Genomic DNA, 23,742 nt, shown 5'->3' on the forward strand with positions numbered 1-23,742 from the left:
ATAAAAAAAATCAACTGGTGCCAGAAAGTTAAACAGATTTGTAAATTACTTCTATTTAAAAATCTTAATCCTTCCAGTAAGTATCATTTGCTGTATGCTCCTGAGGAAGTTTTTTTCTTTTTGAACTTACTTTCTGTCTGACCACAGTGCTCTCTGCTGACACCTCTGACCAGAGCAGGAAAGGTGTTTTTTTATGGGGATTTGCTCCTACTCTGGACAGTTCTTAAAATGGACAGAGGTGTCAGCAGAGAGCACTGTGGTCAGACAGAAAGGAAATTCAAAAAGAAAAGAACTTCCTGGGGAGCATATAACAGCTGACAAGTACTGGAAGGATATTAAGATTTTTAAATAGAAGTAATTTACAAATCTGTTTAACTTTCTGGCACCAGTTGACTTAGAAAATAAATGATTTCCAGTGGAGTACCCCTTTGTTACATGATAACCTATATGACTCCATTCCAACTACCCAAGTGAGATGTAAACAATGTATATTAGGAGTACTATCATGGCATGTGTGGGGTCTTTAATAATCCCCTGGCTGCCATGACAGCTCAACAGCATCCCATAATGGTGGCACAGCAGCAGTCCGATCCCATTGACTTGAATGGGGTCCATCGGGTGTTCAGTATTATAAGTTGAGTGGAAAAAAAATAAATATGACATTTAATATTTTTTTCTCTCTGCTCAACTTCCGTCTTTTAAAGGAGAACTCAATCAGCCTGTTCACTCACACTAAACCCAATACACTGGTTTATAATGTGGGTAATCAGGAGTCTGACGAGGGGTCAATTAGTTAAATATGTTCCTTAGGTCCGGAGATATGTCCCCCAGAAGACCCTCTTCTATAGTCTGTGATTTGCGCACTGGAGGCGGAGCCCCACTGGCTCAATGTACATATTCATGTTCTGCACCTCCACATCCTAGTAACGTGGAGTCACTGGTCACGTGAGCTCTTTGCATAGAGCGCATGCGCCGACTGAGCGCTCACATGACCAGTGACTCCACGTTACTAGGATGTGGAGGTGCAGGACATGTAAATTGAGCCACTGGGTCCCTGACTCCAGTGCACAACTCACGGAATGTAGATGATCTTCTGGGGGACATATCTTTGGACAGAAGGAACGTATTTTAATAATTGACCCCTAGTTGGACTCCTGTTTACCCCACTATAACTCATTGTATTGGGTTTAGTGTGGGTGAACAGGCTATCAGTTAAAAAGTACCTGTCACCAAATTAAACTTTTAATATATTGTTCCTTATGTAATTATAAGACACTTTGCTATTTACTTGCTGTTAAAATTCTAAACCTATATGTGTTTGTAATGTGATTGAAGAAATAGCCACTAGGTGGCTCTGTACTGTTCCCTGCCGCAAGTCAAACAGTATGTTTGGTCTCCTCCCGGTCTGGCAGGAGACAATACTCAGGAAGTGCGTGCGGGGCATGGTGAGGCACAGCTCTCGTAGGCTTCAGTGACGTTGCGCCTGCTGGGGAACGCCCACTTTCTCCTGCCGGGAGCTCACACAATGTGAGCAAGGGAAAGGTATGATACACATATTTTTAAAGCTTGGAAAAATGTTTTAAGGGCAAGAGGGGTGTTTGGAGTAGTTAGGGAATATAATCTGAGATAGTTTAGTAAATATGGTTTGATGACAGGTACTCTTCAAATGGGTTAAGTGATGGAGCTCCCTACAGCGGAGCAGTGTGAACCTAGCCTTAGATACCTTGATTACTATTGACTATGGTATCTAGGGAGTTAAATGGCTTGTGCAGCGAGAACTAATGCCTCGTTCACATTGCCATTCGCATCTGACCTGTTAAAGGGGTATTCCAGGCAAAACCTTTTTTTTATATATATCAACTGGCTCCGGAAAGTTAAACAGATTTGTAAATTACTTCTATTAAAAAATCTTAATCCTTCCAATAGTTATTAGCTTCTGAAGTTTCTGTCTAACTGCTCAATAATGATGTCACGTCCCGGGAGCTGTACATGATGGGAGAATATCCCCATAGGAACTGCACAGCTCCCGGGACGTGAGTCATCAGAGAGCAGTTAGACAGAAAACAACAACTCAACTTCAAAAGCTAATAACTATTGGAAGGATTAAGATTTTTAAATCGAAGTAATTTACAAATCTGTTTAACTTTACGGAGCCAGTTGATATATAAAAAAAAGTTTGGGCCTGGAATACCCCTTTAAGGGTCCGATCGGCTCTTTTCTTTTTTTTAAAGAGGTACTCCGGTGGAAAACTTTTGAGAAGCGTTTTCTATGCACCCCTATGGGAAAGCCAGAGATACACGAGCATTGTGTATTTCCGATTCTCCCACAGATATGAATGGAGGGCGCATGACAGCGTTCGCCTCACTCCCTAGCTATTTTTCAAACCCAACTAATCTGTCATAGACTCTAATGTAGTGAACAAGTTGAGCAGAACAGCTGTCTAAGGAGTGAAGAGCGCTGTGGTGCACTCCACAGGGTTATAATTTGCAAGGACTGAGAACTACTGCGATCTAAATTTTGCGATGTGTCTGGATGATGTAAAAAGTTTTTTCCAAATGACAGTGAAGCTTTAAAATAACTTATCCTGTACCCACAGGATAGAGGATTAGCATCATGTTGTGTAGTCCAACTGCTGGGACCCCCTGCGATCTAGGGCCCTGACTCATTGTTCTGAACAGAGTGGCTACTTGCGCATGCATGGCACCACTCTATTCATTCTAGTCTAAGGCACTGTTTCCCAAAACCTCCAGCAATCTCCTACAGCCATAGGTGGGGGTCCTAGGGGAAGGACCCCTGCAATCTGATAATTGATATGTTAGTTAAACTTGGAATACTCCTTTAGGGTACGTTCAGACGTGCGGATTTTCACAGCGTATTTCGCTGCGGATCCGCCGCTGAAGGACCTTCTATATGCTGCCTTTATATGTGCCTTCTCGGAGCGACAAAACGCCGCTACGAGCAGACACACTGCGATGTGCGAGTCGCCGTGCGCATGTGCAGTATACTCGCACATCGTGGCAGCTCTCGGCCTAGCTCATTGAGCTGGGGAATCACCTGCGATGTGTGCGAGTACACCGCCCATGCGTGGCGACTCGCACATCGCAGTGTGTCTGCTCGGAGCGGCATATTGCCGCTCTGAGCAGGCACATTTAAGGGCACCATACAGAGGTCCTTCACCGGTGGATCTGCAGCGTAATATATGCTGTTGGCAGAACCTGCTAATCATGGCGTAATCAGTTGACAGTCTATGGCCCCTTTTGCGCTACCATTATGCTCCTGTAAAAATTACCATCCTGAACTCCCATCAGAAAGTCCATAAATGGCTGTCAAAAAATCCCATTCATGTCACCAGTTATATCCAATTATGACTAACGTTTGACGGTGCAAATAACTGTGCATGCACTAATTTTTGTCGCATCAAAATTAATGGTGGAACAACGGACGTTAAAATGTTAACATTGGAGTCTATGGCTGACTGATGTTCACAAAGAACATCCGTTAACGCTCATTATTTTCACCTTCCGTTATTGCTAAGCATGCTCAGTACAGCATCACAACCAGAAGGGGTTAAAACGGACATGGACTATAATGGTGCATGATGGATGAAATAACGGGTGATAACGGATGGAACACGTCCTTTCTTTTGACAGAATGCCGTGAAAATAAGACATTGATCATCCGTTATGTTCAGTTATTTTGTCTATTTTTCATGACCTCTTTCAGCAGAAAAATGCAGGAACATGGCGGTAGTGTGAAAGCAGCCTAGCAGAGTGTTACAAAACTACAACTCCCAGCATGCCCAGACAGCAGAAGGCTGTTCGGGTATGCTGGGAGTTGTAGTTTTGCAACAGCTGGAGGCATAGTGTTGGGAAACACTGAAACGTAATCCTTTTGTACTCTGGATAGATAAGCCATTGCCATAGGAGTCTTTATCCTTTATCCCCTCTCCTCATTGAGAATACATGCACGCTCGAAATCCAGGAGCGTTCAGTCAACACATATCTTATTATGGGTAAGGCCAGTTCCGCCAACCCCCTAGCGCAGTTCTACATTAGTGCTCCTGGATACAGCAGTGTCAGATGGAGAGAAAAAAACACCAAACAAAACTTTATTTAGAAAAAACGGACATGGTGTGACGTCATCACCGCTCGCAAGAGTTGCGCGTACCACACACCAGCGACGCTCTGCTGATGACGTCCGCCTGTAAGGTTAGCATGCGCGAGCTGTGCCGTTACGTCATCAGTCGGCGCCAAGTTTCTCCCGCCCCGCGTGTTGCTTTCGGTTTCCGGGGCCCGGAATAGGGGGAAAGACGTAGAAAATGTCTGGCGGCTTCAGTTTCGGGGCTGCGGGCGCCTCCACCACCACCTTAAATCCGGCAACAGCCGCGGCGGCGCCATTCTCCTTTGGAGGAACAGCGGGTGCGAGGTGAGCCCCTGTGACCGCGCGCGCGCCCTGCTCCTGCCGCCCGCGTCTCCATGGTTACTGCCTCACCTGTCCGGTGCAATTGCACGCGCACAACTGTCACTATGAAAACCGGCGCTTCACTGACTGCTGTGTACGCAGTTCTGCGGCAGCTTCCGGTGACCTCCTTTGTTGGTGGCGACGTATGATCCTATCCTTAGGGTGTGTTCTCACCTTCAGGTTTTTTGAAGCCAGTAACAGATCATGATTGGAAGACCTGTATAAAGAATGGCGTCTCTTTTACTTATAGCAGTTTTTCCCAACCAGTGTGCCTCCAGCTGTTGCAAAACTTCAACTCGGCTGTCCGGGCATGCTGGGAGTTGTTGTTTTGCAACAGCTGGAGGCACCCTGGTTGGGAAACTCTTCAGCTATTGAAAAACTACAATTCCCAGCATGCCCAGACAGCCTTTGGCTGTCCGGGCATGATGGGAGTTGTAGTTTTTCAACAGCTGAAAGCACACTGGTTGGAAAACATGGTTTTCGGTTAGAGCCTCTGTAACATGATCAGCGGGAAATAGGCATATTTTCCTATAAGCAGACACGTGTCTGTTCATAGAGTACGCATCTTATTTCCCATTGCACAGCAAATTTTGCGCAATGTAAAATACGCTGCGGATGTACCGTGTGTCACCCAACGGGTCTATTCATATGTACTAAATACTGCACATATTTGGTGTGCAAGATTTGAAGCTGTGTTCAGTCCTTTAGTTTACGTTGAAATCTGCAGCTTCAAATCCTACCCATTAAAGGGTTACTCCACTACCCAGCCGTCCGGAACATTGAGTTCCGAACGCTGTGTGCGGGCTTCTGTGTTCACGCCCGCCCCTCGTGACTTCACGTCACGTCATGTGACGTCACGTCTCTCCCCCTCAATGCAAGTCTGTGGGAGGGGGCGTAACAGCCGTCGCGCCCCCTTCCCATAGACTTTCATTGGGCGGGCGTGAACACAGAAGCCCGCACACAGCATTCGGAACTCAATGTTCTGGCTGCTGGGGAGCGGAGTAACCCTTTAAAGGAGTACTCTGGGATGTAAAAATTGTTTTTCCGACAACCGGCAGTAAAAAAAATAAATAAAGGGAAATATACCGGTGCCTCGGTAACCCACTCCAGCCTCTGCCGTGATCCTCTTCCTGGCGAAGTCCCGCCTCGGCCGGCGATAGGCTGAGCGGCAGTGTGACGTTTTCGGCCCCGTTTTTTTTTTTTCCTGGTACCATGACCGAAAACGTCACACTGCCGCTTCAGCCTATCGCCGGCTGAAGCGGGATTGCACTGCGGCCGGTGACTGGCTGAGGGCAGTATGACTCGCCGACCGCCGGCAACCAGAAAGATGATCGCGGCGGAGGCCGGAGCAGGATACCGGGGGAGCAGTAGCAGGTATGTATCCCTTTATTTATTTTTACTTCCGGCAGTCTGAAACACAATTTTTTTACATCCCGGAGTACTCCTTTAAATATGTGTGTTATACTGTTCATGTGAATACACCCTTAGGGTGGGGTTAGATGTAGTGCATCCGCAGCTTATTTTAAGCTGCAGATGTGCCAGTGGCGGTCACAAGCGAGCTCCCTGCTGCGGCTGGGTGGCCCTGTGTGTCCGCATGTAGTGGTGGTTTTTTTTCTGTGAGCATCTGCTACGAGCAGAGCAGGTACTGTGCCTATAGTGGGAAACACACAGCTACCCAGACACAGCCGAGAGCTCACTCAGCATGAAATACACTGCGGATGCGCAATATGTGACCCTTCTTTTAATGGGAAACTGTCATCAGTCTCGCCCACACTAACCTGTTGGTACAGGTGTGTAGTGTGGGTGACACAGATGATAACCATACTTACCTGTCCCCGATGCGTAGTCCTGTTTGCCCGTTATCTTCCGTGTTTGGGCGGCATGCAGAGCTTTAGGAGCATGCTGACATTACCACTGCTGCTTCCCCGAGTCAGCTCACATCAGGACCCAGCGGGGACGTCAGCGTGCTCCTGAAGCTGCTTAGGCCACGTTCACACCATGATTTGTGCCTCCGAGGCACGAATATGGCCGTAAAATATCAAAATGAGATGCAGGCAACTCCGTGCTTGAACTGGCTTGGTGCCCCATTCATTTCAGTGGCCCAAGTGTAGTCGACTAGTGTATACAAGTTTTCACCTGTTGTCTGTAACCTCTAACATGTTACAGAAGATACATCATCCCTTTATGACACCACAGTGGTCCTGGCCAGCTCCATTGTACGAGTACACATCGGCTCCATGGGTGGTGGCTTCTCTGAATATCCCCTCCCCTGTCTTGATATGCTCGCCCCAGTGTTCTTGAATATACTGTCCTGTGAGGCCCACCCCAGTGTTTTTCTATGACCCTCTTCCCGTCCTGTGACACCCGCCCCAGTGTTCTTAAGGTTAAAAAAAAATGAACCATATTAAACATTCAAATCGCCACCTTTTGCTATAAAAAATGTAAAACAAAAAACTCTCATAAACCTATAAAAAGTAGCATCTCACCATGTGTGGAAATGGATGCATAGTGAGCAATAGGGGTGTGAATCTGCAAGAATTTGGCGATACGATTCGAATCGCGATACCGTCTAGGTGACGATACATCACGATATATAGCGATACATCGCCCACCTGGGAGCATTCATAGATCCCAATAGACGCCGCTGTCAGCTTTGACAGCGGCGATCTAGTACTTCGGCGCACACTTTTCTCATTTTATCCCGTCCGGACTGCAAAATAAAAGAAAATGCACTTTCTCTTACCTGCCTAGGTGCCCCCGGAGCTCCGGTATAGGTGTTCGGTCCCCGGGCTGTATTCTTCTTACTTCCTGTTAGCCCGGCACGTCACACGGAGCTTCAGCCTATCACTGGCTGAGGCGGGACATCGCTGCGGCCGGTGATAGGCTGAAGCTCCGTGTGACGTGCCGGGCTAACAGGAAGTAAGAAGAATACAGCCCGGGGACCGAACACCTGTATCGGAGCTCCGGGGGCTCGTTGGCAGGTAAGAGAGAGTGCATTTTCTTTTATTTTGCAGCTCGGACAGGATAAAATGAGAAAAGTGTGCACCGGAGTACTCCTTTAACCCCTTGAGGACCAGGCCATTTTACACCTTAAGGACCGGAGCGTTTTTTGCTATTCTGACCACTGTCACTTTAAACATTAATAACTCTGGAATGCTTTTAGTTATCATTCTGATTCCGAGATTGTTTTTTCGTGACATATTCTACTTTAACATAGTGGTAACATTTTGTGGTAACTTGCATCCTTTCTTGGTGAAAAATCCCCAAATTTGATGAAAAAAATGAAAATTTTGCATTTTTCTAACTTTGAAGCTCTCTGCTTGTAAGGAAAATGGATATTCAAAATATATTTTTTTTGGGTTCACATATACAATATGTCTACTTTATGTTTGCATCATAAAATTTATGCGTTTTTACTTTTGGAAGACACCAGAGGGCTTCAAAGTTCAGCAGCAATTTTCCGATTTTTCACAAAATTTTCAAACTCACTATTTTTCAGGGACCAGTTCAGGTTTGAAGTGGATTTGAAGGGTCTTCATATTAGAAATACCCCATAAAAGACCCCATTATAAAAACTACACCCCCCAAAGTATTCAAAATGACATTCAGTAAGTGTATTAACCCTTTAGGTGTTTCACAGGAATAGCAGCAAAGTGAAGGAGAAAATTCAAAATCTTCATTTTTTACACTCGCATGTTCTTGTAGACCCAATTTTTGAATTTTTGCAAGAGGTAAAAAGGAGAAAATTTTTACTTGTATTTAAACCCAATTTCTCTCGAGTAAGCACATACCTCATATGTCTATGTTAATTGTTCGGCGGGCGCAGTAGAGGGCTCAGAAGGGAAGGAGCTGCAAATGATTTTTGGGGGGCATGCCGCATTTAGGAAGCCCCTATGGTGCCAGGACAGCAAAAAAAAAAACACATGGCATACCATTTTGGAAACTAGACCCCTCAGGGAACGTAACAAGGGGTAAAGTGAACCTTAATACCCCACAGGTGATTCACGACTTTTGCATATGTAAAAAAATATATATATTTTTTACCTAAAATGCTTGGTTTCCCAAAAATTTTACATTTTTAAAAAGGGTAATAGCATAAAATTCCCCCCAAAATTTGAAGCCCAATTTCTCCCGATACAGAAAACACCTCGCATGGGGATGAAAAGTGCTCTGCTGGCGCACTACAGGTCTCAGAAGAGAAGGAGTCACATTTGGCTTTTTGAAAGCGAATTTTGCTCTGGGGGCATGCCGCATTTAGGAAGCCCCTATGGTGCCAGGACAGCAAAAAAAAAAACACATGGCATAACATTTTGGAAAGTAGACCCCTCGGGGAACGTAACAAGGGGTAGTTTGAACCTTAATACCCTACAGGTGTTTCACGACTTTTGCATATGTAAAAAAAAATATATATTTTTTTACCTAAAATGCTTGTTTTCCCCAAAATTTTACATTTTTAAAAAGGGTAATAGCAGAAAATACCCCCCAAAATTTGTTAGGCAATTTCTCCCGAGTACGGCGATACCCCATATGTGGCCCTAAACTGTTGCCTTGAAATACGACAAGGCTCCAAAGTGAGAGCGCCATGCGCATTTGATACCTAAATTAGGGACTTGCATAGGGGTGGACATAGGGGTATTCTACGCCAGTGATTCCCAAACAGGGTGCCTCCAGCTGTTGTAAAACTCCCAGCATGCCTGGACAGTCAACGGCTATCTGGCAATACTGGGAGTAGTTGTTTTGCAACAGCTGGAGGCTCCGTTTTGGAAACAGTGGCGTACCAGACGTTTTTCATTTTTATTGGGGAGGGGAGGGGGGCTGTGTAGGGGTATGTGTATATGTAGTGTTTTTTACTTTTTATTTTATTTTGTGGTAGTGTACTGTTTTTAGGGTACAGTCGCATGGGCGGGGGTTCACAGTAGTTTCTCGCTGTCAGTTTGAGCTGCGGCAGAAATTTTGCCGCACCTCAAACTTGCAGCCGGATACTTACTGTAATCCTCCGCCCATGTGAGTGTACCCTGTACATTCACATTGGGGGGGGGGGGGGGACATCCAGCTGTTGCAAAACTACAACTCCCAGCATGTACGGTCTATCAGTGCATGCTGGGAGTTGTAGTTTTGCAACAGCTGGAGGCACACTGGTTGTGAAACACCGAGTTTGGTAACAAACTCAGTGTTTTGCAACCAGTGTGCCTTCAGCTGTTGCAAAAGCTACAACCCCCAGCATGTACGGACAGCGGAAGGGCATGCTGGGTCTTGTAGTTATGCAACAGCTGGAGGCATACTACTTTGGCTGGGGATGCTGGGGATTGTAGTTATGCAACAGCTGGATACACACTGGTTTGCTACTTAACTCAGTGTGCCTTCAGCTGTTGCAAAACTACAACTCTCAGCAGTCACTGACAGCCAACGGACATGCTGGGAGTTGTAGTTATGCAACCACCAGATGCACCACTACAACTCCCAGCATGCACTTTAGCTGATTGTGCAAGCTGGGAGTTGTAGTTACACAACAGCTGAAGGTACACTTTTCCATAGAAAGAATGTGCCTCCAGCTGTTGCAAAACTACAAGTCCCAGCATGCCCATAAGGGAATGCTGGGAGTTGTGGTGGTCTGCCTCCTGCTGTTGCATAACTACAGCTCCCAGCATGCCCTTTTTGCATGCAGGGAGCTGTTGCTAAGCAACAGCAGGAGGCTGTCACTCACCTCCAACGATCCAGCCGCACAGGTCAGTCCCTCGTCGTCACCGCCGCCGCCGCTGCTCCTGGGGCCCCGATCCCAACAGGGGCGCCGGGGATCGGGGTCCCCAGCACCCGGGGTGCACGTCCCGCACCCGCTCACGTCCTCCGGAAGAGGGGCGGAGCGGGTTGCGGGAGTGACACCCGCAGCAGGCGCCCTGATTGGTCGGCCGGTAATCCGGCCGACGAATCAGGGCGATCGTGAGGTGGCACCAGTGCCACCTCACGCCTGCTGGGTCTGGCTGTTCGGGGCCGTCAGAGCCAATAATTCCGGGTCACTGGAGACCCGATTGACCCGGAATCCGCCGCAGATCGCTGGACTGAATTGTCCAGCGATCTGCGGCCATTGCCGACATGGGGGGGGGGGCATAATGACCCCCCTGGGCGATATGCCCCGATGCCTGCTGAACGATTTCAGCAGGCATCGGGCACCGGCTCCGCTCCAGATGGTTGCGGGGGGCCGGTAAAACACATGACGTTCTCATACGTCATGTGTCCTTAAGGACTCGGAAATGGAGACGTATGAGAACGTCATGTGTCCTTAAGGGGTCAATAGCCTGCCGCAGCGATCGCCGCATGCTGGCTAATAGCGGCGGCCACCGGCTACTGAAATCAGCCGGGGGTCGCAGAGTACGGAGCGGGCACGAGTCGGAGCCCGCTCCATACACCCAGAGCGATGCCGCGTCAGATCCGGCCTGCCCGGCTCCACAAATGTGGAACTTGTATCTCCTGATGCCCGGGACATGCTGTTCCGGGCGTCAGGAGATAAAAAATTCCACATCCCTAAAAGAATCGATTAAAACATATTTTGAATCGATTCAGTATCGGCAAGTGAAAAATCGCGATAATCGCGCGAATCGATTTTTTTTCTTACATCCCTAGTGAGCAAAGAAAGCTTCCAGTCAGTGACTAGGACCGCCCACTGGACTCCTAAGCCCAGAAGACACAGGGCTTATCTGTAAACCCTGGCTGTTTGCTACTTGGCGCACAGGACATACAGGTACGTCCTGAGTCTCCTCCCGGTTATAAAGCGAGCACAGGAGTTGCACTTACTTCATAGACCACGGGTCCTGGCTGCTATCGCACTGATGCTCACCACTAACCCTTTAGATGCAGTGATTTTCCCAAAAAAAAAAAGTCAACATATTTGCTATTGCTACGCATGGAAATGTCCGAATTATTAAATTGTAATGTTAACTCCTTCATGACCAGCATTTTCTTTTCTTTTTTCCGGCCCACATTTCTTTGCTACTCACATTCTAAGACCCGTAATTTTTTTTTTTCCACTGACAAAGTTGTATTAGTTGTGGGAGCTGTAAAAGTTGCTCTTTTCATTCGCATACTTTATTTTATTATAATGTATTATGAAGCCAGAAAAAACATGTAAGGCAAAATTGAAAAAAAATATGGAATTGGCAACAATTTTGTCATGGTTTACAATACCGTAAATCTGACATGCTATCTTTATTCCATAGGTCAGTACGATTCCAACTTGGCTAATGCCGTACGGCGTACTGTAGTGGAATATAACTTATCCCCTATCCATAGGGGTCCGCAGGAAACCGCAGAAGACACGCCTCCATGTATTTCTTTCCTCCATGTATCTCTATGGGATACATGGAGGGGGCATGTTGGCCGCCGTGTCATGCGGGGATGGAACGCCCCCTTCCTGCAGACTGCCTGGGCCTCGTACAAGAGATCGCGGGGCTCTTAGCGGTCAGACCCCCCTACGATCTATAATTTATTCCTTATCCTTCAGATAGGGAAAATGTTATATTCCACTATCCTTTTAAGGTAAAAAAAAAAAATATTTTAAACTTGAAAAATCCCCCAAAAATTTGTGCAATGCCATGTTCTGACCCCTGTAACTTTTTAATTTTTTTTTCACCTATGGAACTGTTAGTTTATTTTTTTTGTGCCATAACCTGTAGTTTTTCTGTGACTTTTTAATTGCTTTTTATGTTTTTTCTGAGACGTGATCTGGCCAAAAATCAGCAATTTTTGCATGTGGAATTTTTTTGCGTGCAGGATCGGGAACATCATAATTTAATAGTTTGAAATAGTTCGGTACCAAATGTTTTTTTTTTGTTTGTTTTTTAAGTTGAAAATGGGGAAAGGGGGTGATTTGTAATTTTATTAGGAGGGCCTATCTTAGGCCATCATTAGGTGGCTTACATAGATCAATGTAATGCTGTTGCTACTGCGGGCACAGAGGTACCATGGAGGGCACATGCGCTGTGGACCTGTGAGATAGGAGGGGCATTGTCCTATCCACACCTATAATGCTGGATTACTATTCTAACCCCATTGCACATTCTGTTGTTAGGTTATATGGCTAAAACATCTTGACAGTTTCCCTTTAAGGGGTTATACATTTGTTATGGGAAAGGATTTAGTCTATCATTATTCTGCTCAGCTCCTCCAGCTTTATATTATGCTACCTGCAGATCTCACTACATGTTCAGTGTTCTATGGACACCTTTGCACCAATATATATTTTTTTCTTTTTAAACAATTTCCTGAATGCAAAATAACAGGTTTTCATTAGAAATTCCCTACCATTTAGCTGCTGTTCATGAGTGATGGGGAAGTTTTTGTAGCAGCTTATATAGTAGATGTGGGAGAGAGCAGGCTGGCTTTGACGGGAGGCCCCGCTGCAGGCAGGTCCTGCTCCAACCTCTCATCTCGAAGGCAGACAGAAGAGACTAACATTAAGGGACCAGAACAGGAGATGGCACTCGCACTCCTGCAACATGATCATGGGGTATAATTGGTTAGCATGACAGCCAGGGCCCTTTTGAAGGCCTCTGTGACTCTGCTAATATATCCTGGTATACTGGTTTCGGGACTGATACTGGACATTTGCACGCTGGAATGGGACGTGTCGGCCGCAGCTTCCTGCAGGGTGGGAACAGTCTCTTCTGGCAGACTGCTGGGGCCAGTTTAGGAGATCGCGGGGGTCTTAGCAGTCGGCCCCATCGCAATCTGTAACTTATCCCCAATCCTTTGGATGGTTTGTGATAGGCCTCTACCGGGTTTGTCTGACCACAGTGCTCTCTGCTGACACCTCTGTCCACATCAGGAACTGTCCAGAGCAAAAGAGGTTTGCTATGGGGATTTACTCCTGCTCAGGGCAGTTCCTGACATGGACAGAGGTGTCGGCACAGAGCACTGTGGTCAAAAGGAAATTCAAAAAGAAAAGACCTTCCTGTGTATTATACAGCAGCTGATAAGTACTGGAAGGATTGGGATTTTTTTTTTTTTTTTTAATAGAAGTAATTTACAAATCTGTATAACTTTCTGGCACCAGTTGATTTAAATGAAAATGTTTTCCAGTTTAGTACCCCTTTTAAATATGGCCTTACTAATCCTTCATGATGAAAAGCATAAAAAAAAAAAAAAAAAAAAAAATTCCAGTTGGCAGAATTGCTTATTTTTGGTCACATTGCGTACCAGAAAAATACTTCATGAAAAGTCACATATATGCAAACACCTAATACAGCTCCATGGGTAAAAAAATAAATAAATAAATAAAATAAAAAAAAACCTCTGCCCTTACGCAGGTGGAGGGACATCAATCCACCTGCACCAGAGCAGAGGACGAAAGATTCAGAAGGTGAGTCCCAGCGGTCCGACTCTCACTGATCAGCATGTTATCCCCGTAATTGGTATTAGCAAGTAAAAAAAAAAAAAAATCTGTACTTGTACTCAGTCTTAAAAGGGTATCGGGACATCCCTATTTACTGTGTATATTACATCAAAGCTTACACGTGTGATGTCATAGCTTTTATTGTATTGTCTCAGTAGTTTGATTGCATGTAGTTGTTGATCGCAGGATTTGGGGTGTACAACGATTTGACACCATCGAAGAATGATACATTTGTTTAAACTGTGTAACAAGTGTAGTTCCACCCAGGGAAATAAGAATGTTCTTGCTGCCAATACAAGGTAAAGGAGGTGTGACTTTTTATGCGGCTGTGTTCACACATTCAGGTTTTTCATTTGTATTTCTTGAATACAAAGCCAGGAATGGATCTGAAAAGAGATGAAGTTTTAGTCTTTATAATTGTTCTCCATTCATGGTCTCTTCCTGGCTGTGAATTTAATAATTGCAGTTAAAAACCTGAATATGTGAACACAGCCTCAATTTGCTTATGATTAAAAGGTATTCCCTTGAACCGTATGGTCTTCCTCTAAGGCTCATTCACACTACAGAATTCCACTCTGATATAGGTAAGGTGATTGGGCCTTTATAGTCCGAAGTATATTTACAAAAAGTAGGTCCTTTTATTATATCTATCTTGTATAATCTGTTGCCAACCTGATCTGTCACATGACCCACATCTGTAATTTTTTTTAATGCTCCTATTGTTTCTCATTACTTGCAGTAACACTGGTACATCATCATTCGGTCTTGGTGCCTTTGGGAAGCCTGCGACTGGATTGGGACTGACAAATACAGGTGACATTTTTTTTTTATTCACTTAATTTTTCTTTTAACTTAGAAAAAGCAATGATTCATTTTCTGTTGGGTATAAAAAGGGTTCCCCCCCATACGTTTTACTAAAATGAGTAGTGGCGATTGTTTCACATCCGCAACGTATTTCTCGATGCAGAAGCGCTGACGGCAGTCACAGAGGGGACAGCAGAGTGAGCTCCTAGCTGCGGTCTTGTAGCTTTGTTTGTCTTCTCATACAAGTGGACACAAAGAGCTAACTGGCCGCAGTCGGAAGGGCGCTCAGCAGCCCCCTTTGTGACTGCTGTTGACGCAACCGTAGTGTGAAATACGTTTCCGATGCACCCAGTGTGACCCTGGTATGTAAGAAGTCACCATGATGACTTTGGGTATGTTCACACTGAGTAATGTGAACAAATCTCCGCTTGCAGAATTCCACAAGCAGAGATTCCATCTGACGGCTGCCACACGGCACTGCGTCATCACCATTGATGGGTATGCAGTGCTGGCAGACTTCTGCGCTAAGAATGTTCCTTCTTTGCGCGGAAATTCCGCAGTGTGAACGGGTCCGCAGAAGACAAGGTAAGTTCAGTAATATCTGTACCCTTGTTCATGATATTTAGAGATTCTCTGGTGTCTGGTATTGTGCCAAGGGACTGGCGCAAGGCTAATGTGGTACCAATCTTCAAGAAGGGCTCTAGGTCTTCGCCAGGCAATTATAGACCGGTAAGTCTAACGTGCATTGTGGGTAAATTGTTTGAAGGACTTATAAGGGATTACATACAGGAATACATAGGGGATAATAGTATTATAAGTGATAGCCAGCATGGGTTTACTAAGGATAGAAGTTGTCAAACCAATCTAATTTGCTTTTATGAAGAGGTGAGTAGAAGCCTTGACAGAGGAATGGCTGTGGATATAATGTTTCTGGATTTTGCCAAAGCGTTTGATACTGTCCCTCACAGACATCTGACAGGTAAGTTAAGGTCCTTGGGCTTGGAAACTTTAGTTTGTAACTGGATTGAATACTGGCTCATGGATCGTACCCAGAGAGTGGTGGTCAATGATTCGTACTCTGATTGGTCCCCGGTTATTAGTGGTGTACCCCAAGGTTCAGTACTGGGCCCGCTGCTGTTTAATTTATTTATCAATGATATAGAGGATGGTATTAACAGCTCTGTTTCTATCTTTGCAGATGACACCAAGCTTTGTAGCACGGTACAGTCTATAGAGGATGTGTATAAGTTACAAGATGACTTGGATAGACTAAGTGTCTGGGCATCCACTTGGCAAATGAGGTTCAATGTGGATAAATGTAAAGTTATGCATCTGGGTACTAATAACCTGCATGCGTCGTATGTCTTAGGGGGGATTAAACTGTCAGAGTCACTGGTAGAGAAGGATCTGGGTGTACTTGTAGATCACAGACTACAGAATAGCATGCAATGTCAGGCTGCTGCTTCCAAAGCCGGCAGGATATTGTCATGTATAAAAAGAGGCATGGACTCGAGGGACAGGGACATAATACTCCCCCTTTATAAAGCATTGGTACGGCCTCACCTGGAATATGCTGTTCAGTTTTGGTCGCCTGTTCATAAAAGGGACACTGCGGAGTTGGAAAGGGTGCAGAGACGCGCGACTAAACTAATATGGGGCATGGAACATCTTAGCTATGAGGAGCGATTAAAGGAGTTACAATTGTTTAGTCTTGAGAAGAGACGTTTAAGGGGGGATATGATAAACGTATATAAGTATATAAATGGCCCATACAAAAAATATGGAGAAAAACTGTTCCAGGTTAAACCCCCCCAAAGGACGAGGGGGCACTCCCTCCGTCTGGAGAAGAAAAGGTTTAGTCTAAAGGGGCGGCACGCCTTCTTTACCGTGAGGACTGTGAATTTATGGAACGGTCTACCTCAGGAACTGGTCACAGCAGGAACAATTAACAGCTTTAAAGCAGGGTTAGATACATTCCTGGAACAAAATAACATTAATGCTTATGCAGAATTATAAAACTACATCCCTTTCCCTTATCCCCTTACATCCTTCCCTTCAATCCCCTGGTTGGACTTGATGGACGTATGTCTTTTTTCAACCATACTAACTATGTAACTATGTAACTATGTAATGTTAGGAGTTCACACTGCTGAATTCTGGCTCGCAATTCAGTGTGCGGAATTCCGTGCTAATTACTCAGTGTGAATATCCCCTTAAAAATCCTGCTTGATGACCAAGTTTTTCCTCTTGCCCACCAGATTTTGTGTGACTCTTGAGGAGAGGGGGAGCCATGCTGTTAAGAACTGCTGAGGTGGTTCTAGTATGGGGAAGCTTGTTGTTAAAGGGATTATCCAGAAAAACTTTCTTTAAAAACAAAACAAAACTGCTGAACACCTGGGTTTGTGATATTACAACTTGACTCCTTTCACTTTAATGCAACTGAGCTGCAATACCACACACAACCTGAGGACGGGGATGGTGCTGTTGTGTTAAAAAAAAAAATAAAATAAATCAGCCGTGATATAAAAAAAAAAATCCTTGATAATCCCCTTAACGTTTACTCCTGCTATAACTAGTAGGGAAGTAAATTGAGGGTAGCTTTAGCTATTAAAGGGGTTATCTATCATAAGGTGATTTTAGTACGTACCTGGCAGACAGTAATGGAAATGCTTAGGAAGGATCTGCACTTGTCTTGGGGCTAAATGGCTATGTCATGAGATTACCACAACACTGTGGCTAGCTTTTTGTAAGCTAGTATTTCCTGTTTGACTTCTTCTTTTTCCTACAAATCCCATAATTTCATTTTCTCTATCGGCTCCATTTGGGGACACAGACCGTGGGTGTATGCTGCTGTCTCTAGGAGGTGTGACACTATGGTAATAAAAAAAAGTCGGCTCCTCCCAGCATGATATACCTGCCTTCAGGCTCTGAGCTAATCAGTTTAAGCTTAGTGTCTGAAGGAGGTGGACTGGTCTAGGCTATCCAGACCAGGTCTTTTGTTTTTTGTTTTCCTAGTATAGGGACGTGTTAGTTTTTTTTATTCCCTTTTCTTTTCTGTTTTCAGGTGGGGACTCGGGGACTCCGGTTCCCTGTTTCCCCATTGCGAGTAAGGGGGCACAGACAGTATATGCGCTGTTAACCCCCCCCCTCGCCAACGGTCAGCGCCTGGGTGGTACCTCATGGGTCCGGGTCCCCCTATTTTCCTGCACGCCTCGCTCGCGCATAGCAGCCAGGCGTGATGCAGGTAACTAAAGCTGTCTGAAGACTCCATTAGGTAAGTTCTTCTGACTGAGGTAAGTACTTTTCTCCATAGGTACGGACTTGCAACCTCTGGAGACCCCCTGTTTTTGGCCCACCTTTCTTATGGAGCTGGCTCATGCAGGGGCTGCATTTTTATTCTGGGGGAGCAGTGGCACCTAAGGGGGCAGTAAATATGGGGCACTTAACTTTATATGTGTGTGTGGGGAACTTCACTTTATATGTGTGTGTGTTTAGTGCACTATGTCCTCAGCGCCTTATATGCGGCTGTCAGCCGCGGCGCTGTTTTGGGCCGGGCGCTCAAAGCGCCGGCTTTACTTTCACTATGCAGACAGCGCCTCACAGCCACGGCGCTGGTACGGGCCAGGCGTTCTCGGCACCGGCTTAGTTTCACTTACTCCGGCAGCCTCTGCCGGCGTTAGGCCGCCCGCTCTATTCCCCCGAGCGCATATGCGACGACAGGTGCGCTCGGGACAAGGAGCGGGCGCCATGACAGTTCTTCTCGGCTGGTCATTAGCTCCGCCCACAGGGCTGGGAGCTCTCAGAGGCGCGATGCAGCCTCTAATCAGCGCCGGGGGCGCAATTTTCAGTCAGAAGGGGTCAGTTAGTGCCTGGCTTCGGACACGCCCCTCTCTTCCCATTGGCTGGCCTGTTCCTTCACTATAGCTGCACGGAGCGAGCTCTCCTTTCTGCAGCTGACAGGGGACACAGTCTTTTTTCTCATTATGCCCGTACTCAGGGCTGTTTCTCCCTCTAAACAGAAGCCTGGGACTTCTGTGACTTATTTTCTCTGTAAGCACTGTAATGCCAAGATGCCTGGCTCTACTGAGCCCACTTGCCCCGCCTGCTCCACTGCTCCCCCAGACCCCCTGGTACCCTCTGATGCCCTTTAGGTCCCGGTGGGTTCCGCTGCTCCACCAGCCTGGGTTTCTTCCCTGACCCAGTATATGGCTGACTTGACCCAAGTCTCCCGTTTCGGTGGCTGAGGCCTCCCGGGAAGTGGTGTCCGCCTTGAAGGCGTTTTCCCTGCGCAGGAGGGCCCGCTCCTCAAGCGTACTAGGGGTGCACCGTCTGACTCTTCCATTGAGTCTTCAGATAGGCGTGAGCGTTCACCTCGTGGGTCCCGCCCCCCCCCCCGTCATCTGGGATCAAACGTCGCTCCTCCAGAGGACGTTCTCGGAGTCGCCGCTCTGCCACGCCAGAGCCGCCCCCCCTCCAGGACTGCCTCTAATCATCCTCATTCCCCTGATGGACGAGGCTTCCGAGCCGGCATCTGACTCAGAGGACTGCTAAGACTCCATTGCAACGGTGAACTCATTGGTGACAGTCATAAGAGACACCTTTCCTTAGAGGACCCAGGATCTTCGGATGCCAATCCAGAAGTATCCTTTCATCGTGCTAAGCCAGCACCTCAAAGGTTCAGCTCTCACGCTGACTTTAACGACATTCTGGAATCTGCATGGAAACATCCAGACAAGAGGTTCCCGGGAATCAAGACAATTCAAGAACGTTTTCCATTTGACAAAGTCTTTGTCGCTAAGGGGGTTTCCCCTCCCTCAGTGGATCTGCCAATCTCCCGGATCTCTAAGGCGACTACACTGCCTCTGGCAGATGCCGCTGCCTTCAAGGATTCCACGGACAAGAAGGTAGACTCCTTAGCGAAGTTTGCTTCTGAAGCAGCTTGCTCTTCTCTTCTTCCCATCTTCGCCTCGACATGGGTGTCCAAGGAGTGGTGCCAAAAGCTCCATCAGGGTATCTTAGCGGGATCCTCTCCTGAGGATCTATCTGCTCTGGCTCTCCAATGCTCTAAAGCTGGGAACTTCCTGTGCGCAGCTTCCGTGCAGTCAGTCCGTTGTTCTGCCTTTGCAGTGGGTCACCTAGCGGCTCTCCGCCGCTCTATGTGACTTAAATCTTGGAATGCGGATGCCGCTTCCAAAAGGTCTCTCACTGAGCTTAACTATACGGGGGCCCGTCTTTTTGGCAATCGCCTTGATGAGATTATCTCTGAGGCAACGGGAGGTAAGAGTTCCTTGTTACCTCAAAATAAGGCTCGCCCTACTTCCCAAAGAAGGTCCTTTTTCTCGGTCCTTTTGGACCTCTGGCTCCAGCAAAGGGTCCGGGCAGGCGCCCTCGCGGGACAAGAGGGCTCCCTCGTTCCGGGCACGCCCGTCTTGGAAGTCGGACTCCAACCGGTCCAGCCGTTTTGCGCCCAAATCAGGCAACCGCAAACCCACTTTGCAATGAAGTGAGGCCCTCACCCGCGATTTCTTCTCGGGTGGGAGGTTGCCTCTTGCTTCTTCGAGACATCTGGACTTTGGGTCAGGGACGTGGTGTCCAAAGGTTACCAAATTGAATTTGTCTCCCTTCCGAGGCATAGCTTTTTTTCGATTCCAGCCCCCCGGTCTCCTCCTCCTGCTTCTCCAGGGGGTGATTGTTCCTGTTCCTCCAGGGGAACGGTTTCGGGGTTTCTATTCAATTCTTTTTGTGGCCCCCTAGGAGGACGGTTTTGTGCGACCAATCCTAGACCTCAAGCGTCTCTACCATCTTCTTCTCGTCCGCCACTTCCGAATGGAATCCTCAGTTCGGTGGTGGCATCTCTGGAACAAGTGGTGTTCCTTTCATCGGTGGACATCAAGTATGCCTACCTCCATGGGCCAATATTCCCAGGCCATCATCGGTACCTCCGCTTTGCGGTTCCGGAAGGGCACTTCCCTCCCCTTCGGTCTAGCCTCGGCTCCTCGGGTCTTTACAAAGATCCTTGCGCCAGTGATGGGCCTGTTTCGGTCGAGGGGAATCCCGTGATACCCTATCTGGACGGCCTTCTCATCAAGGCTCCATCCAGAGCCCAGACTCTGGAGAATCTGGATTTCACTCTCCACACTCTGACTCGCTTCGGGTGGATGGTTAACCGGGACGAGTCAGTCCGCCGTCCTACCCAGTCTCTGACCTTCCTGGGTCTTCGATTCGACACGGCCTCTGCCGAAATTGTCTTCCGCCGGACAAACGTCTGACGCTCCGGTCGGGGGTCCGCTCCCTTCGGACATGGGTATCAGTCTCCATCCGCACTCGTATGGAAGTCGTGGAACAGGTCTCCTCTGTCCCTCGATCGTCAGATTGTTCTCCCTTGCTTTGTCCGTCAGGCTCTGCTCTGGTGGATCCGCTCCCCCCCTTCTTCCCCAGGGGCGGTCGTTTCTTCCCCTTCACTGGCAGGTTGTTACAACGGATGCCAGCTTGTCGGGCTGGGGCGGCGTGTTCAGGGATAGGACGGTTCAGGGACTCTGGTCTTCCCAGGAGACCCTTCTTCCGATACACATATTGGAATTACGGCGATTCTTCTTTGTCTTCTTCATTGGGAGGCCCGTCTTCAGTCCCGTCCTGTCCGCGTTCAGTCGGACAATGCCACGACCGTGGCGTACATAAATCGACAGGCGGCACTCGCAGCTCAGCAGTCATGGCCGAGGTAACCAAGATTCTCACCTGGGCGGAGAACAAGGTTCCGGCCTTTTCAGCATTTCACATTCCAGGAGTACTCAACACCATGCTCAAGGCTCGTAAGCCCTCCTCCGCAGGAACTTGCCACCGTACTTGGCGGTCTTATTTTCGTTGGTGTGAAGCTCAGGACTTCTCCCCGGTGACCTTCTCGGTCCCCTGTCTTTTCTCCTTTTTGTAGTCGGGGCTGGAACTGGGGTTGTCTCTCAGTTCTCTTAAAGGTCGGGTTTTGGCCCTTATTGTTCTTTTCCAGCGGCCCCTGGCTTCTAATCCTCATGTCCGGTCCTTCCTGCAAGGAGTGGCGCGCGCTGTTCTCCTTATCGGTCACCTTCTCCCTCTTGGGACTTGAATTTAGTTCTGAGTGCCCTCCAGGGTGCACCCTTTGAGCCCCTTAGAGAGGTGTCTCTCCGCCTCCTTTCTTGGAAAGTGGCGTTTCTTGTGGCTATCTCCTCCATCCGGTGGGTGTCTGAATTGGCAGTTTTTTCCTGCCGTTCTCCGTTTCTGGTTATCCAACTGGACAAGGTCGCTTTCCGGCCAGATCCTTCCTTTTTACCTAAGATGGGCTCGGCCTTTCATCTCAATGTGGACATTGTCCTCCCGTCCTTTTGTCCGGTTTCTTCTCATTCTAGGGAGCGCTTACTACGCAAGCTGGATGTAGTTCGAGCTGTTTGGTCTGATCTCTCAATCACTTTTTCGTTCCGTTCTTACGGAAGGTCGTCGCAAGGGCTTCCAAGGCTACCATTCTCGGTAGATCCGGTCTGCTGTTTTGGAAGCCTTCGCTGTAAGGAGAAGGTTCCTTCTTTCAGGGTTGTGGCTCATTCCACACTTTCTGTTGGGGCATCCTGGGCTCTCCAGAAAAGAGCCTCGGCCTCGCAGATTGCAAGGCGGCTACCTGGTTGCCTTTGCATACTTCTCGAGGTTTTTTACGAGTTCATACTTTCGCATCGGCTGATGCTAGTCTGGGCCGTAAAGTGTTGTAGGCGGCAGTGGACCAGACGTCTGCCTGATTACTTATCTGCCCACCCAAGGGACAGCTTTGGTACGTCACACGGTCTGTGTCCCCCAATGGAGCCGATAGAGAAAAGGAGATTTTTTAACACTTACCGTAAAATCTCTTTCTCGAAGGATCCATTGGGGGACACAGCTCCCGCCCTCTTTGTTTTTTTTTCCTTTGGTTCTCTGTCCGAGGGTGTATTCAGTTATGTTTTTTCTTTTTGGCTCTCGGACAGTTTTTGGGTCTTTCTTTGACCTGTCGGTCCGCTCCTATTGCTCTGGAATTTAAACTGACTAGCTCAGAGCCTGAAGGCGGGTATATCCTGCTGGGAGGAGCTGACTTTTTTTATTACCATAGTGTTACACCTCCTAGAGACAACAAGATACACCCACGGTCTGTGTCCCCCAATGGATCCTTCGAGAAAGAGAGGTTTTACGGTAAGTGTTAAAAAATCTCCTTTTCCTCCCTCCCACACATCAGCCACCCCACCCATTGAAACATAAATGAGCTGCATCCATTCAAAAGACCTGTGGTTTTCAATCAGGGTGCCTACAGCTGTTGCATTAGTTGCAGTTGATCTCTCTCCTACCAAGTGATCGCTCCACCCATTAAAGCAGATAGGCTCCCTGTTATCAGCTGACTAGTGAGTCAGGTCTCGGCCGCATTGCAACCTGGGAAAAATCTGAGACAACAGTCATTTTGTATGCTGTTAAAAATAAATATTGGGGAGAAAATCACACAAGAATTGTGAGAAAACCGTCACACACAGGTACAGACACTATATTATGAACTACACTAACTTTACAGCCCCTGTATCATAGTCAAATAAAATAATTCCTGGAATACCCCATTAAGAGGAAATGAGCTTGTTTTTACTTTTACTATAAGGGGGGGCGATAGTCAACATATAAAGTAGCCCAACCAGATTTTTAGTATAACTTACATATACTGTTGCATAGAAACTGCCAAGCAGACATATACATTTAAGTCATCAAAGCAAGTGTAGCAAATGTTAAATACAACTAACAGATGACCGCTAAGTGCTAAAACACCAAGGACGCGCCTCCAAGGCACAGTAACTTTAGCCATTGTTTCCTGTATGCATGTACCCATTACGTTATCTGCGTTATCCTCCATTTTTCTTTTGTGTTCTGGTAATATTGTTTTTATTAATAAGCTGTCATGTCTTTATGCCATACAGTGTACACCATTATTATTGTAATATTGTTGTTGGATATTTTATTTTTGGGGGGCGGCGGGACGTATTTTTTTGTAGGCGCTATTGTATTTATTTGGCATTTCTCCTTATATGGTTTACCTGCATACTGTGGTACTAAGGTTTTAGGTTTTT

General features: G+C 47.0%; 1 protein-coding gene across 4 annotated transcripts in view; it reads left to right on the forward strand.

Annotated features, from left to right (window-relative positions):
• The first annotated feature begins 4,132 nt into the window (after nt 1-4,132).
• NUP58 (nucleoporin 58) overlaps nt 4,133-23,742 on the forward strand; it is an 85,972-nt gene continuing 66,362 nt past the window's right edge. The window contains exons 1-2 of one of the 4 annotated variants that reach the window (XM_056561776.1): nt 4,133-4,425; nt 14,586-14,659. In XM_056561776.1, coding sequence (XP_056417751.1) covers nt 4,319-4,425; nt 14,586-14,659 — 181 coding nt within the window. In that variant the 5' untranslated portion in view covers nt 4,133-4,318. Of the gene's footprint in view, nt 4,426-4,466; nt 4,624-14,585; nt 14,660-23,742 lie in introns of those variants that run through there. The other 3 variants (XM_056561779.1, XM_056561778.1, XM_056561777.1) reach the window with 3 other exon arrangements.

The sequence above is a fragment of the Hyla sarda genome, chromosome 2, assembly GCF_029499605.1.
Source record: "Hyla sarda isolate aHylSar1 chromosome 2, aHylSar1.hap1, whole genome shotgun sequence".
Lineage (NCBI taxonomy): Eukaryota > Metazoa > Chordata > Amphibia > Anura > Hylidae > Hyla > Hyla sarda.